This window comes from Oncorhynchus tshawytscha, linkage group LG07, assembly GCF_018296145.1.
Source record: "Oncorhynchus tshawytscha isolate Ot180627B linkage group LG07, Otsh_v2.0, whole genome shotgun sequence".
In the NCBI taxonomy this organism is placed as follows: domain Eukaryota; kingdom Metazoa; phylum Chordata; class Actinopteri; order Salmoniformes; family Salmonidae; genus Oncorhynchus; species Oncorhynchus tshawytscha.
This window is the reverse complement of record NC_056435.1, coordinates 45,902,718-45,918,686: the sequence shown is the minus strand read 5'-3', so window position 1 is coordinate 45,918,686 and position 15,969 is coordinate 45,902,718. Positions and strand designations below refer to the sequence as shown.

The window sequence follows — 15,969 nt, the reverse complement described above, 5'->3', positions numbered from 1 at the left end:
TTGGCATGATATTGATCCTATACCTCTTGCGCTCACTTTTTGTTTCTGGCACCTTTTACAAAAAAGAGAAATGATTGGATGGTGACATGATAAAGTTCATGGCCATTTTATAGTCCCCAATGTTATTGACCCAATTTGTTCTCGTAAGTACATAGATGGAACTAGCTAGCTAGCCACACTGCTATTGTTGGGTTGAGAAATTGTCTAGTGGCTAAATTATTTAAAACCTCTTAAGGATCCAACTCCTTTTTTTTTAATTGCCTAAAATGACAATCGAACTGCCTGTAGCTCAGGACCTGAAGCAAGGATTAGCATATTCTTGATACCATTTGAAAGGAAACACTTTAAAGTTTGTGGAAATTAATGTAGGAGAATATAACACATTAGATCTGGTAAAAGACAATACAAAGAAAAATCATGCACTTTTTGTTTGTTTTTTGTACCATCATCTTTGATGATGGTAGACTGTAATAGCTACTGTAAATTGGACAGTGCAGTTAGATTAACAAGAATTTAAGCTTTATGCCGACATCAGATATGTCTATGTCCTGGGATGTAAAAATAATTACTTACAACCTCAAATCAAATCCAATTTTATTTGTCACATACACAAGGTTAGCAGATGTTAATGCGAGTGTAGCGAAATGCTTGTGCTTCTAGTTCCGACAATGCAGTAATAACCAATGAGTAATCTAACCTAACAATTCCACAACTACTACCTTATACGCACAAGTGTAAAGGGATAAAGAATATGTACATAAAGATATATGAATGAGTGATGGTACAGAAAGGCATAGGCAAGATGCAGTAGATGGTATAGAGTACAGTATGTACATATGAGATGAGTAATGTAGGGTATGTAAACATAAAAGTGGCATAGTTTAAAGTAGCTAGTGATACATGTATTACATAAAGATGGCAAGATGCAGTAGATGATATAGAGTACAGTATATACATATGAGATGAGTAATGTAGGGTATGTAAACATTATATTAAGTGGCATTGTTTAAAGTGGCTAGTGAAACATTTTTCCATAAATTTCCATAAATTTCCATTATTAAAGTGGCTGGAGTTGAGTCAGTATGTTTGCAGCAGCCACTCAATGTTAGTGGTGGCTGTTTAACAGTCTGATGGCCTTGAAATAGAAGCTGTTTTTCAGTCTCTCGGTCCCTGCTTTGATGCACCTGTACTGACCTTGCCTTCTGGATGATAGCGGGGTGAACAGGCAGTGGCTCGGGTGGTTGTTGTCCTTGATGATCTTTATGGCCTTCCTGTGACATCGGGTGGTGTAGGTGTCCTGGAGGGCAGGTAGTTTGCCCCCGGGGATGCGTTGTGCAGACCTCACTACCCTCTGGAGAGCCTTACGGTTGTTGGCAGAGCAGTTGCCATACCAGGCGGTGATATAGCCAAACAGGATGCTCTCGATTGTGCATCTGTAGAAGTTTGTGAGTGCTTTTGGTGACAAGCCGAATTTCTTCAGCCTCCTGAGGTTGAAGAGGCGTTGCTGCGCCTTCTTCACAACGCTGTCTGTGTGGGTGGACCAATTCAGTTTGTCCGTAATGTGTCTGCCGAGGAACTTAAAACTTACTACCCTCTCCACTACTGTCCCGTCGATGTGGATAGGGGGGTGCTCCCTCTGCTGTTTCCTGAAGTCCACAATCATCTCCTTTGTTTTGTTGACGTTGAGTGTGAGGTTATTTTCCTGACACCACACTCCGAGGGCCCTCACCTCCTCCCTGTAGGCCGTCTCGTCGTTGTTGGTAATCAAGCCTACCACTATAGTGTCGTCCGCAAACTTGATGATTGAGTTGGAAGCGTGCACTAATCCCGTAGAGGTTGAGTAACCGCAAGTATAAGACTAGTCTAGTGTTACTCAATTATTCATTGGCTAACGTTAGCTAACTCTCTAAACTGATAGATTGTAAATTAGACAGATGTTTCACAGAAGCGTGGCCTGCAATAATTTGTTCATTTTACTTACTTAGGAAGGATTATAGAGAATGAAACGTACTGTAAGACGTACTGTAAGAATTGTACTGTAAGAATTCCCACCCGTGTTTTGCAATGCAGTGAGGGACCTTGTATAAAGTCAAGACAGTAGCAATATTGTGAAACCAGTAAAACTCTAGCTGTCTACTAGGTTTCTAACACAGAAAGAACAATGATACAGATATTTGACTGGGTGTGTAAATGCGAAGCATCCGGTTGGCAAATATGGTAGAGGGGACACTAATCCAAATATGGTAGTGAGAGGAAGCCCACTGTGGGCCGTGGTAGAAGATGGAACAGGTGGATTTTGACCGACATTCTGCATATCTTCTCATCAATTAAACATTTTATCTCTATACAGTTTTCTGTTCCCAAAACTAGACTTCACCCTTTGCAAAGGTTTTTAAATATATTTTTTTAAATCGCGCTGTTTAGGAGTGCAAATGCGAATGTTATTGCACATGCGTACTTCACATAGTAGGCGTTCCCTAACGGAAATATGCAGATGCATATTAGAACGCGCCAATAGGATATCGCTTGCGCGTGCTTGGCTCTGCCCGACCATCCTTGCTTGTTCTGCCCACTATGACTAATTTGTTCACATTGGAAACGACAAGCAGTGGTCTATCTTGGTTTAGTTATAACAATCTTTGTCTCTACATTTGACGTCCAAGGGGTGTCATTATAATTTGTATCGTATTGTATTCTTCAAGTGTACATAGTTGTTTGTCCTGGATAACGCATACTCGTGCGATTTTAGTTCAAAATATCCCAATATTTCTAGGGAGATTTCTATCCCTAAAATGTTCATGAAGTACCTCCCATTTCCGTGTTGATACCTTGTATAAAAAGTCCAACAGAGCATTTTCGCAGACAGAAGCGGGGAGTGACATTTACCAGGCAAATGGCTGTATGTAAGATGTTCTACGACCTGACAGCAAAGCTCCTTACAGGAGAATTGTTTAATTTCTCGTCTCTTCAGGGTAAAGTGGTGCTGATCGAGAATGTGGCGTCTCTCTGAGGCACGACCACCAGGGATTACACCCAGATGAATGAGCTCCATGAACGGTACGCCGACAAGGGGCTAGTGATTCTGGGGGTGCCCTGCAATCAGTTCGGACATCAGGTAAGAGGGGATGCATTTTCTTATCATTCTAAATATGGGCTAATGTCACTGTATTCTTTCTCATCATAGCCTCCCCCCATCCAGTTTTAGAAAATGTAAGCTAATTTAGGACCATTTCTATACAATTTTAAAACTCATTCTATTTTGAGAACAGCAAAATCAAGTTAAAAATGACCCAGCCATTATCACTTTGGTTGCTGTAGCAAAGGCAATTTTATAAGTAATTTCACGCAATTCTACTAATTTTGCCATCGGCTGGGAAAAAATACCAAGGTTGGGCTTCAGTGTCCTTATACTGTATATAGCTATAGGCCTAGTCTCAATTCCTAATGAAGGGGAAAGGGCACTATCAATTATGAAATTAGATGGTGTCCATCCAATTTGAGGATTCTAGCTATGGCTTTTGACAATGGACTCACCTTGATATTAGGCCACTTTTGAGATCAAACATCTAACACTTTTTTTCTGTACATGTTACATATTCTTCCCATCTACTCCTGCAGGAGAACTGCAAAAACGAAGAGATCCTGATGTCCTTAAAGTATGTCCGTCCGGGAAATGGCTTTGAGCCGAAGTTCCAGCTCCTTGAGAAAGTGGATGTGAATGGGAAGGACGCCCACCCGCTGTTTGTGTACCTCAAGGAGAAGCTGCCATTCCCAAGCGACGAGCCCATGGCCTTAATGAATGACCCCAAGTGCATCATCTGGAGTCCAGTCTGCAGGACTGACATCGCCTGGAACTTTGAGAAGTTCCTCATTGGGCCAGCTGGAGAGCCATTCAAGCGTTATGGCAGGAGATTCCTTACCAGCAACATTGAGGGTGACATCAAGGAGCTTCTCAATACGGCTAACTAAACCGTCCATGTTGGTCACACAGAAGCAATGGTGGGGAGTGGAAATCATGTCAATGACTTGTAATGGCTTTTCAAATTATTAAGTATTGTCACACTTTGGGACATGTGCTTGGCCATAACTTAAAAAAGAAACAACTTTCAACAGCTCCCCATTCAACAAATACTTCCTCCATACAAGATTAGCTTCTGTGTGACAGCAGCACACCCATTATCTTTTCAAATCATGTGCCGTGCTCTCATATGCAAAAAGCTGCTGTGTTCTGAACTTTTATTAAATGAAGGCATCCATTGAAACCAAGCCTTTTGTGAGAGGGATGTCTGATGAAATGTAAAAGACTTAGCATAACAGTTGCCTTTGGCCCATGTAAAGCACGACTGTGTTTCAAGAAGTGTAAGAAGTTGGCCAAATAAATTATTTTCCCCTTTGTGTTATCTTAGTCTTTTACAGGTGTTTCATGTGATTAATGCTCAGGTCAAATGTGAAAGTGTGGCATGAGCAAAAATGTGCTGTTGCCCTTAGATGAGGATCTTTGGTCAGTTAATATTTTCCCCACTTAGGGTTAAGGTAAGGATTGGGGGAGGGGAAGCTGCTGATACTAGATGTGCACCTGAGCCAAAAAGGCTGAAAGAGAATGGATTTTTTTCTCTCCGAATAGCCAGGCGAGGAAGTGCAAGTCATTCTGACCGGCAAAATTAGGTTATTCAGGTTCTCAGGTGAATGCCATTCTGAATCATTGAGGCTGACCTATAAGTAGGTCAATGAATCATAGCAGGATTACCTCGCCAGTTCCCATCTGGAACACAACCAAAAAAGGTTACCAGTGTGGTTGTGTGAACAGGCAGTAGATTGTGAACTTTATTTTTGAGAATTTATAGCACCGTTTGAGTGGGGAGGGGATTTAAATGATCTGAGAGAGGAAATAGCCTGATATTAAAATGTGTCATTTAGCAGATGCTCTTAACCAGTGCATCTTAGTTAAGCACATTAATCTTAAAATAGCTAGGTGAGACAACCACATATCACTAAGGAAACATTTCCTGAAAGATGTTTAGATGCTTTGCGCCATTAGTTTAATTCATTCGACAACTCCAGGAAGTTATTCTGTAAAAAAACACCAAGGAAATGGATGCAATTTCAGGTTGCATCACATTATTGCCTAAGGATATGGTGAATAACAGTGTGTACTCACGCAATACACTTTAAGCAAGAATGTCTAATGTAATGAAATAGCTGTTTTCTTCCAATTCTTACTGTTCTGAAAAGCAACTTGTCCAAACAAGACACCCTTTTAGGCTTCCAGTCTTTATTGTATTTTCATTCCAAATAATTCTCCATTAAAAATGTATATTGCAGATATTGGCAATATGATTATTAGAACAGTTATGTTCCTATTTTTGAAATAGTGTGATTATTACAGTGGCCACTAGCCAGTACCCTGCCCTGAACCTTAGTAACATGTTACTAGCTGGCTACAACCCGGTACTCTTCCCTGCATCTTAAGAGACTGCTGCCCTAAGTACATAGTAATTTAACACGGGTCACTTTAATAATATTTACATACTGTATTATAGTCATGGCCCATTCTATATAACTACTGTACACACCGTTTCCATTCATATACTGTTGATACTGTCTATACACCATATGATATATATATATTTATATTCCGGACTCTGACATTGCTCGTTATATTTCTTAATTTTACTTTTTTGGATTATGTGTATTGTTTTGCTTGGCATTACTGCACTGTTGGAGCTAGAAACAATCATTTTGATGCACCTTCAGTAACATCTGCAAATATGTGTATGGGAACAAACTTTGATTTTATATTTAGATCTATTCAAGATATTTGACATCAAATTGAAGCTCAAAAGGCTAAGTTTCTCATGAGGATTGTAAAGAAAATCAACTTTAAAATCAAATCTGTTTTGGACAGCTGGATGTCTTTTTCATTTGCTATAATTACAGAATAATAATAATAGAATAATAATTACAGATATAAAGAGTTTCTATTCATTGGCATAAATATGGTTATATTAATCATGTAATCATCTTAGGAGGGCATAATCAGAAATGGACTGACCAGCAAGTATGACATCTGCAATCCCAAAGACATTTACATGCTGTTGTGCCACATGAAAAAACAAGACAAACGCCACTGAGCTAGAAATGATCTTACGGGAAATTGATCCATGAAGTAGTTACTAGCAGAGCCATATACTGTACAGCTCCGGTTACTGGTGTCTTGTATGAACCTTTACAAGACACTTGGCGACATAGAGAAATATTACGGTAAGGTCAGGGTGTTGAATCTGGGTAACTGGTATCAGAGACACTGGATCCTGCCATCATGTATTGTGTTGCCACCACTAGCCCTCACAAGCTGAACAGCTACTACTGAAGACTACTATTACTCAATGGGACACATTTAAGTGTCAGTTGAGAATATAGAGCTACGTAGCAACAGTCCAACATACAAGCAGACCGATTTGTAGGAGTCCTTGTTCCATCCATTGATGAGCAAACTGTCATGTCACCAACATATTTTATTTAACAGCTGATTAGTTGTCTATAAGTCCATTGTTGGGAGAACACAGATGCCTGCAGTCCTAAACACACTGAGGACGCCTTTAAGTTATTGCTGTCCAAATTCTATTTAACGGATAGGAGCCTTGTGAACAGCAACAATTTCAAGTTTCATAAATTTAGCACCTTTCATACACATCACATTTTGCATCACGCAGTGTGCTTTTAAGAAAAAACAAAAGCAATTTCAATGCAGGACCATAATACCATACAGGACAGGTAGTCTAAGGATAAGTCATAGCGGGGCAGTCGGGGGTCCATTCAGTCAGAAATCAAATTTTCTTCTAAACTACAGCAATATTATCCAGAAATGTACGAATGGTCAGGGCCTTGCCACGTCATACATATTTAAAATTTCAGATGTGACGAAAGTAAAACTAAAAGTGCCTCCTTTTTAAACAGGTTGCAGGATTAAAAGGCCGCTGTTGCTTTTGTGTGACGAGGGGGCACAGCACACCTTTATCAGGATGAGACTTCTCAGAGAAAAAGGGGAACCCTTCCCACAATATTTATTTGTACAGTGAAGCAAACATTTGTACATTTGGCTCTCTGTTCCAGTAAATACTACACTTTTGACTACTTTAACACCCTAAGTGAATTTGTGCACTTGTGGAGAAAAAAAAAAAAACTAGACTCGGTGCTTTCATTTCTAAATGATAAAACAGATGTACGAAATATCACTCAGTGTCATTCTGTACTGTCGCCTCATGAAACATTTGATCTCAAATCCAAAATGCTGGAAAATAGAGCAAATGTACATATTTTAGCTTCACTGTCCAAATAAATACAGAGGGCAGTGTATGAATGAGAGTTAGCATGCTGGGCTTCATAAAGAGCAGGCGCTAAGATCTGACTGAACTCGTGTCTATGAAAATAAATAGCCTCTGCCACAGCATACATCAAGGCCCAGTAAACAGGACCTTGATTAATTAAACACAGGCCCTGCAAGCCAACCCAGAGGAAGACTAAAATGAGAGGGCCTGAGTGTGTTTGTTTCTGTGAGTGTGTAGAGGGAACACATCCAGTGTGACTTTCTAACTGGATCCATTCACAGGAGGTAGAAGGTCACAGGATCCATCGGTGTCATGTGTTGAATTGTGTGCATATCTCAATGTTAAATACAACTTTGCATAAATTCACCCCTGCACTGGAGGGTTATCATCACAGATACCGCTCAGAGACAACTCAAGGACAGGTTTCTCTTTCCCCCAATCCGTCAGTGAAGTTGGTACAGTTCTTTACGATGTACAATTTGGAACACTTTGGTAAAAACAAGATTCTCATTTGGCTTTTTTTATTTTGTACTTTTCTAGTGGGTAACAGAAAAGTTTGTGTTAATAATACCTATGCATTTTAGGGTACAACTAACATTCTGTATGTCCAGTGAGAGGATTCTTTGCCTTCTATTCCCCTTATTTTTTCCAAACGAGTAAACTAGGTTTCATACATCAGCAGGCCACCAGCTCTGGGAGGAAGTCTCGAGGGTCACGCATCCAACAAGGCTTTTGGCTCTTTGTGACGATGTATGAGTAAAATAAAATAAAACACAGGGCTGGGGGAGTTAATAATATCGACTGAGAAGTCTTATGTCACTGAAGTAGCTTGGTGTGTGCATCAAAGTATCTCTTTTGTCATTATTTTTTGCTTCAGTGCATGTCCCTGAGCATCAGCGCTGCTCAGTTGGTATCCATGTGATCGGCTGCTTCAGCGGTGGCACCCCCCAGAGAGGCAGAGGGCGGAGGCTTGGCAGGGATGTCGCCCGCGTCTCTGCGTTGGTAAAATAGCACGTAGGCTGCTTTTGTCTGTGGAGGGGAGAGGTGGAGATAGTGTTACACTGTAGCAACACTGACAAAACCAAAGGACAGGAAGTCAATGGGAGCTTTCATCACTGCTGACGTTATTAATTAATAGACACGGGACACATGGAACAAACTGAGCATAACAAACATTAGCAACACCTTCCTAATATTGCGATGTGTCAAGTTGGCTGGATGTCCATTGTATGGTGGACCATTCTTGATACACACGGGAAACTGTTGAGCATGAAAAACCCAGCAGAGTTACAGTTCTTGACAAACCAGTGTGCCTGGCACCTACTACCACACCCTGTTCTTCTTCCGATGGCATTGAGGAGTACACCACATCAGTCATTGGCTTTATCAATAAGTGCATCGAGGACGTCGTCCCCACAGAGACTGTATGTACATACCCCAACCAGAAGCCACGGATTACAGGCAACATTCTCACTGAGCTAAAGGGTAGAGCTGCCGCTTTCAAGGTGCAGGACTCTAACCCAGAAGCATATAAGAAATCCTGCAATGCCCTCCGACGAACCATCAAACAGGCAAAGCATCAATACAGGGCTAAGATTGAATCGTACTACACCGGCTCCGACGCTCGTCTTATGTGGCAGTGCTTGCAAACTATTAGACTACAAAGCGAAGCACAGCCGTGAGCTGCCCAGTGACACGAGCCTACCAGAGAATCTAAATAACTTCTTTGCTCACTTCGAGGCAAGTAGCACTGAAACATGCATGAGAGCATTAGCTGTTCCGGTCGACTGTGTGATCACGCTCTCCGTAGCCGACGTGAGTAAGACCTTTAAACAGGTCAACATACACAAGGCTGCGGGGCCAGACGGATTACCAGGACATGTGCTCCGGGCATGTGCTGACCAACTGGCAGGTGTCTTCACTGACATTTTCAACATCTCCCTGATTGAGTCTGTAATACCAACATGTTTCAAGCAGACCACCATAGTCCCTGTGCCCAAGAACACGAAGGCAACCTGCCTAAATCACTATAGACCTGTAGCACTCACATCCACGAAGTGCTTTGAAAGGCTGGTCATGGCTCACATCAACACTATTATCCCAGAAACTCTAGACCCACTCCAATTTGCATACCGCCCAAACAGATCCACAGATGATGCAACCTCTATTGCACTCCACACTGCCCTTTCCCACCTGGACAAAAGGAACACCTACGTGAGAATGCTATTCTGCTAACTTCAATAAGCATTTCTCAACGGCTGGCCATGCCTTCCGCCTGGCTACTCCAACCTCGGCCAACAGCTCCTCCCCCCCGGCAGCTCCTCGCCCAAGCCTCTCCAAGTTCTCCTTTACCCAAATCCAGATAGCAGATGTTCTGAAAGAGCTGCAAAACCTGGACCCGTACAAATCAGCTGGGCTTGACAATCTGGACCCCTATTTCTGAAACTATCCGCGCCATTGTCGCAACCCCTATTACCAGCCTGTTCAACCTCTCTTTCATATCGTCTGAGATCCCCAAGGATTGGAAAGCTGCCGCAGTCATCCCCCTCTTCAAAGGGGGAGACACCCTGGACCCAAACTGTTACAGACCTATATCCATCCTGCCCTGCCTATCTAAGGTCTTCGAAAGCCAAGTCAACAAACAGGTCACTGACCATCTCGAATCCCACCGTACCTTCTCCGCTGTGCAATCTGGCTTCCGAGCCGGTCACGGGTGCACCTCAGCCACACTCAAGGTACTAAACGATATCATAACCACCATCGATAAAAGACAGTACTGTGCAGCCGTCTTCATCGACCTTGCCAAGGCTTTCGACTCTGTCAATCACCATATTCTCATCGGCAGACTCAGTAGCCTCGGTTTTTCGGATGACTGCCTTGCCTGGTTCACCAATTACTTTGCAGACAGAGTTCAGTGTGTCAAATCGGAGGGCATGCTGTCCGGTCCTCTGGCAGTCTCTATGGGGGTGCCACAGGGTTCAATTCTCGGGCCGACTCTTTTCTCTGTGTATATCAATGATGTTGCTCTTGCTGCGGGCGATTCCCTGATCCACCTCTACGCAGACGACACCATTCTATATACTTTCGGCCCGTCATTGGACACTGCGCTGTCTAACCTCCAAACAAGCTTCAATGCCATACAACACTCCTTCCGTGGCCTCCAACTGCTCTTAAACGCTAGTAAAACCAAATGCATGCTTTTCAACCGATCGCTGCCTGCACCCGCATGCCCGACTAGCATCACCACCCTGGATGGTTCCGACCTTGAATATGTGGACATCTATAAGTACCTAGGTGTCTGGCTAGACTGCAAACTCTCCTTCCAGACTCATATCAAACATCTCCAATCAAAAATCAAATTAAGAGTCGGCTTTCTATTCCGCAACAAAGCCTCCTTCACTCACGCCGCCAAGCTTACCCTAGTAAAACTGACTATCCTACCAATCCTCGACTTCGGCGATGTCATCTACAAAATGGCTTCCAACACTTTACTCAGCAAACTGGATGCAGTATATCACAGTGCCATCCGTTTTGTCACTAAAGCACCTTATACCACCCACCACTGCGACTTGTATGCTCTAGTCGGCTGGCCCTCGCTACATATTCGTCGCCAGACCCACTGGCTCCAGGTCATCTACAAGTCCATGCTAGGTAAAGCTCCGCCTTATCTCAGTTCACTGGTCACGATGGCAACACCCATCCGTAGCACGCGCTCCAGCAGGTGTATCTCACTGATCATCCCTAAAGCCAACACCTCATTTGGCCGCCTTTCGTTCCAGTACTCTGCTGCCTGTGACTGGAACGAATTGCAAAAATCGCTGAAGTTGGAGACTTTTATCTCCCTCACCAACTTCAAACATCAGCTATCTGAGCAGCTAACCGATCGCTGCAGCTGTACATAGTCTATTGGTAAATAGCCCACCCATTTTCACCTACCTCATCCCCATACTGTTTTTATTTACTTACTTTTCTGCTCTTTTGCACACCAATATCTCTACCTGTACATGACCATCTGATCATTTATCACTCCAGTGTTAATCTGCAAAATTGTAACTATTCGTCTACCTCTTCATGCCTTTTGCACACATTGTATGTAGACTCCCCCTTTGTTTTCTACTGTGTTATTGTCTTGTTAATTGTTTATTCCATGTGTAACTCTGTGTTGTCTGCTCACACTGCTATGCTTTATCTTGGCCAGGTCGCAGTTGTAAATGAGAACTTGTTCTCAACTAGCCTACCTGGTTAAATAAAGGTGAAATAAATAAATAAAATAAAAATTCATTGACAACAGCTCAGCATTCAACACCATAGTGCCCTCAAAGCTCATCACTAAGCCAAGGATCCTGGGACTAAACACCTCCCACTGCAACTGGATCCTGGACTTCCTGACGGGCCGCCCCCCAGGTGGTGAGGGTAGGTAGCAACACATCTGCCACACTGATCATCAACACTGGAGCCCCTCATGGGTGCGTGCTCAGTCCGCTCCTGTACTCCCTGTTCACCCACGACTGCATGGCCAGGCACGACTCCAATAGCATCATTAAGTTTGCAGACGACACAACAGTGGTAGGCCTGATCACAGACAACGACGAGACCGCCTATAGGGAGGAGGTCAGAGACCTGGCCGGTTGCTGGCAGAATAACAACCTATCCCTCAATGTAATCAAGACAAAGGAGATGATTGTGGACTACAGGAAATGGAGGACCAAGCACGCCCCCATTCTCATCGACGGGGCTGTAGTGGAGCAGGTTGAGAGCTTCAAGTTCCTTGGTGTCTACATCAGCAACAAACTAGAATGGTCCAAACACACCAAGACAGTCATGAAGAGGTCACAACAAAGCCTATTCCCCTCAGGAAACTAAAAAGATTTGACATGGGTCCTCAGATCCTCAAAAGATTCTTCAGCTGCAAAATAAAGAGCATCACTGCCTGGTACGGCAACTGCTCGGCCTCCGACAGCAAGGCACTACAGAGGGTAGTGCGTACGGCCGAGTACATCACTGGGGCTAAGCTGCCTGCCATCCAGGACCTTTACACCAGGCGGTGTCAAGAGGAAGGCCCTAAAAATTGTCAAAGACCCCGCCACCCCAGTCAGACTGTTCTCTCTACTACCACATGGCAAGTGGTACAGGAGTGCAAAGTCTAGGACAAAAAGGCATCTCAACAGATTTGACCACCAAGCCATAAAACTCCTGAACAGGTAATCAAATGGCTACCCGGACTATTTGCATTGCCTGCACCCCAACAACCCCTCTTATGCTGCTGCTACTCTCTGGTTATCATATATGCAGTCACTTTAACCATATCTGATGATGATTGTGGACTTCAGGAAACAGCAGAGGGAACACCCCCCTATCCACATCGATGGAACAGTAGTGGAGAGGGTAGCAAGTTTTAAGTTCCTCGGCATACACATCACAGACAAACTGAATTGGTCCACTCACACAGACAGCATCGTGAAGAAGGCGCAGCAGCGCCTCTTCAACCTCAGGAGGCTGAAGAAATTTGGCTTGTCACCAAAAGCACTCACAATCTTCTACAGATGCACAATCGAGAGCATCCTGGCGGGCTGCATCACCGCCTGGTACGGCAACTGCTCCGCCCACAACCGTAAGGCTCTCCAGAGGGTAGTGAGGTCTGCACAGCGCATCACCGGGGGCAAACTACCTGCCCTCCAGGACACCTACACCACCCGATGTTACAGGAAGGCCATAAAGATCATCAAGGACAACAACCACCCGAGCCACTGCCTGTTCACCCCGCTATCATCCAGAAGGCGAGGTCAGTACAGGTGCATCAAAGCTGGGACCGAGAGACTGAAAAACAGCTTCTATCTCAAGGCCATCAGACTGTTAAACAGCCACCACTAACATTGAGTGGCTGCTGCCAGCACACCGACACTGACACTGACTCAACTCCAGCCACTTTAATAATGGGAATTGATGGGAAATGTAAAATATATCACTAGCCACTTTAAACAATGCTACCTAATATAATGTTACATACCCTACATTATTCATCTCATATGCATACGTATATACTGTACTCTATATCATCTACTGCATCCTTATGTAATACATGTATCACTAGCCACTTTAACTATGCCACTTTGTTTACATACTCATCTCATATGTATATACTGTACTCAATACCATCTACTGTACCTTGCCTATGCTGCTCTGTACCATCACTCATTCATATATCTTTATGTACATATTCTTTATCCCCTTACACTGTGTATAAGACAGTAGTTTTGAAATTGTTAGTTAGATTACTTGTTGGTTATTACTGCATTGTCGGAACTAGAAGCACAAGCATTTCGCTACACTCGCATTAACATCTGCTAACCATGTGTATGTGACAAATAAAATTGGATTTGATTTGATTTATCTACATGTACATACTACCTCAATTAGCCCGACTAACCGGTGCCTGTATATAGCCTCGCTACTGTTATTTTTCACTGTCTTTTTATTTCTTTACATACCTATTGTTCACCTAATACCTTCTAAAAAAAAAATGTTTTAATTGCACTGTTGGTTAGAGCCTGTAAGTAAGCATTTCACTGTAAGGTCTACTACACCTGTTGTATTCAGCGCACGGCAAATAAACTTTGATTAATTTGATTTGATTCAAAGGCACTTTATATTTTGTCTTGCCCATTCGCCCTCAATTGCACACTTACACAACCCATGCCTCAATGCTTTAAAAAAACATTCTTTAACCTCTCTCCTCCCCTTCATCTACACTGATTAAAGTGGATTTAACAAGTGGCATCAATAAGGGATCATAGCTTTCACCTGGATTTACCTGGTCAGTCTGTCATGGAAAGATAGGGTGTTCTTAATGTTTTGTATACTCCATGTATAGCTTTCAAACGGGTAATAACGAGTCCCACGTCATAGAAATGTATATACATAATCACATTTTCTAAAATAACATATAGAGTTACACATGAAAGTAAGGGTGGAGGTGGCTCACTCACCACAATCTGATCCTCTGAGGCAGCTGAGACACTGCTGTCATCAAAGTAATGCCACTTCCCATCAGCTTTGTTCTTGCCGTAGGCTGTGTCTGCAGGTAAAAGATATTGGAGGGACATTATAAAACTATGGTCATGGTGGACTAAAGTTGAGCTAGGATGACTATCTGATGAACTGGTTTCAACTAGCAGGCCTGGTTAGTCACCAAACAAGAGCTTGGCTAAAACACACAAAAAGGTTTGAGCAAATCAAAATTGACATCAAAAGTTGACAGTGAGTAAGTGGGAACCAACAGTAATTAAATACTGCTGATTATAAAATCTGTTTCCTTATAGAAAAGGCATAAGCCAGACACCTTATCTGTTATCATACATTCTGCATAGTTGGCCTGCTTCAGGTTACCAGGTACTAAAACAAATACCTATGTTAGCAGATAGTAGTATTCAAATAACAGGGACAGAGTGAATATAAAAAGAACAATGGCCTCCGATCAACTGCAGTTAAACCTGCCTTTCAGCAAACTGTTCTCTGTTTTCCCAGCAGTGCAGAGCGATTAACTCCAATTTCGGTTATTTTCGTTTTAAACCACTAAAAACATTTAATTCATTTTTTTCTTTCCATGAGTTCAATTCACAATTTCTTCAGAGATGAATCAGATCAAGCCCAAACTGTGCGATGTAGTATGGAGTTGTAGTTTCCAACAGGCCAATATTCTACATAGTTTAGCGCAGAAAACATGGTAATTAACTATAATGACTATCATCCATTGCACGCCTACTTGTTCGTCTGTGGACAGACAAAGAGGGAGAGAAGAGACCGAACACATGCTATCGAGAGGGGTAGAAAGCAGTTGCTTTGCGAGGCATCTACCTGGAGATACATTATCTAAGTGATCAATAGATGGTATTCATAAAAGTATGCCTTATTTACTTTGACAAACTAATAAAATTGTGATTTTTGTCAGGCAGCAGCTCTATAGAGATGAGGTGACTTGGAATTAAATAAAGTTATCAAACAAAACAAATGTAAAATACACAACTGAAATAGAATGTGACTTAATGATGGTTAATAAGTGATAAACAGTAATAGGCAGTCACTACCATCATGGGACTTTTATTAATTGTTTTATTCTGTGTTACAGCACTTAAATGCACTAAGCATTATGTGGGTTAATGTTGAACAAAAATTGAAACCGAAATGTGATTTTTTTTAAATAATCGAATCTGAAACCAACCTCAAAAAGCACCAATTGCTTCACACTATTTCCCAGGTAAACAGAAATTTGAAATGTATCAAAGTGAGAGAGGACTGTGTCATTAATGTGGGTGGGGTAGGGTGTGTGTACTGTGTATCTCATTATCTAGGTTTGCAATAAGGATGGACCTGACCAGGGTGTTGCTAGCAGAGGCAAACATTACTCACAGTGGCCTCCTCCCATTCCTCCATAGTGGTTGGAGACTGCTATGAGGTCATAAACATAGGGGCCGGCCTTGGGGTCACACACAAACTCAGACATGTTCAGGTCCCTGTGTGGAGAGAGAAGACATGTCATCAGCAAAACCTGCCTTTTACACCCATATACAATAACTGACAGCTAGAAACATAAGCACAGGGCTGTACAGAAAGCCATTTTTTATTATATCAAATGTGATTAATA

General features: G+C 42.5%; 1 protein-coding gene and 1 pseudogene across 1 annotated transcript in view; one reads left to right on the top strand and one right to left on the bottom strand.

Annotated features, from left to right (window-relative positions):
* Positions 1 to 2,832: 2,832 nt before the first annotated feature.
* On the top strand, positions 2,833 to 4,400 carry LOC112254642 (annotated as a pseudogene).
* A 2,097-nt stretch (positions 4,401 to 6,497) lies between these two features.
* The window catches only part of LOC112254640 (ubiquitin carboxyl-terminal hydrolase 4), a 37,918-nt gene continuing 28,446 nt past the window's right edge, over positions 6,498 to 15,969 (bottom strand). Inside the window, exons 20-22 of the mRNA XM_024427366.2 lie at positions 15,735 to 15,838; positions 14,315 to 14,403; positions 6,498 to 8,357 (exon numbers count right to left, since the gene is read on the bottom strand). Of these exons, the coding sequence (XP_024283134.1) occupies positions 8,232 to 8,357; positions 14,315 to 14,403; positions 15,735 to 15,838 (319 nt within the window). The 3' untranslated portion in view covers positions 6,498 to 8,231. The remainder of the gene's footprint in view (positions 8,358 to 14,314; positions 14,404 to 15,734; positions 15,839 to 15,969) is intronic.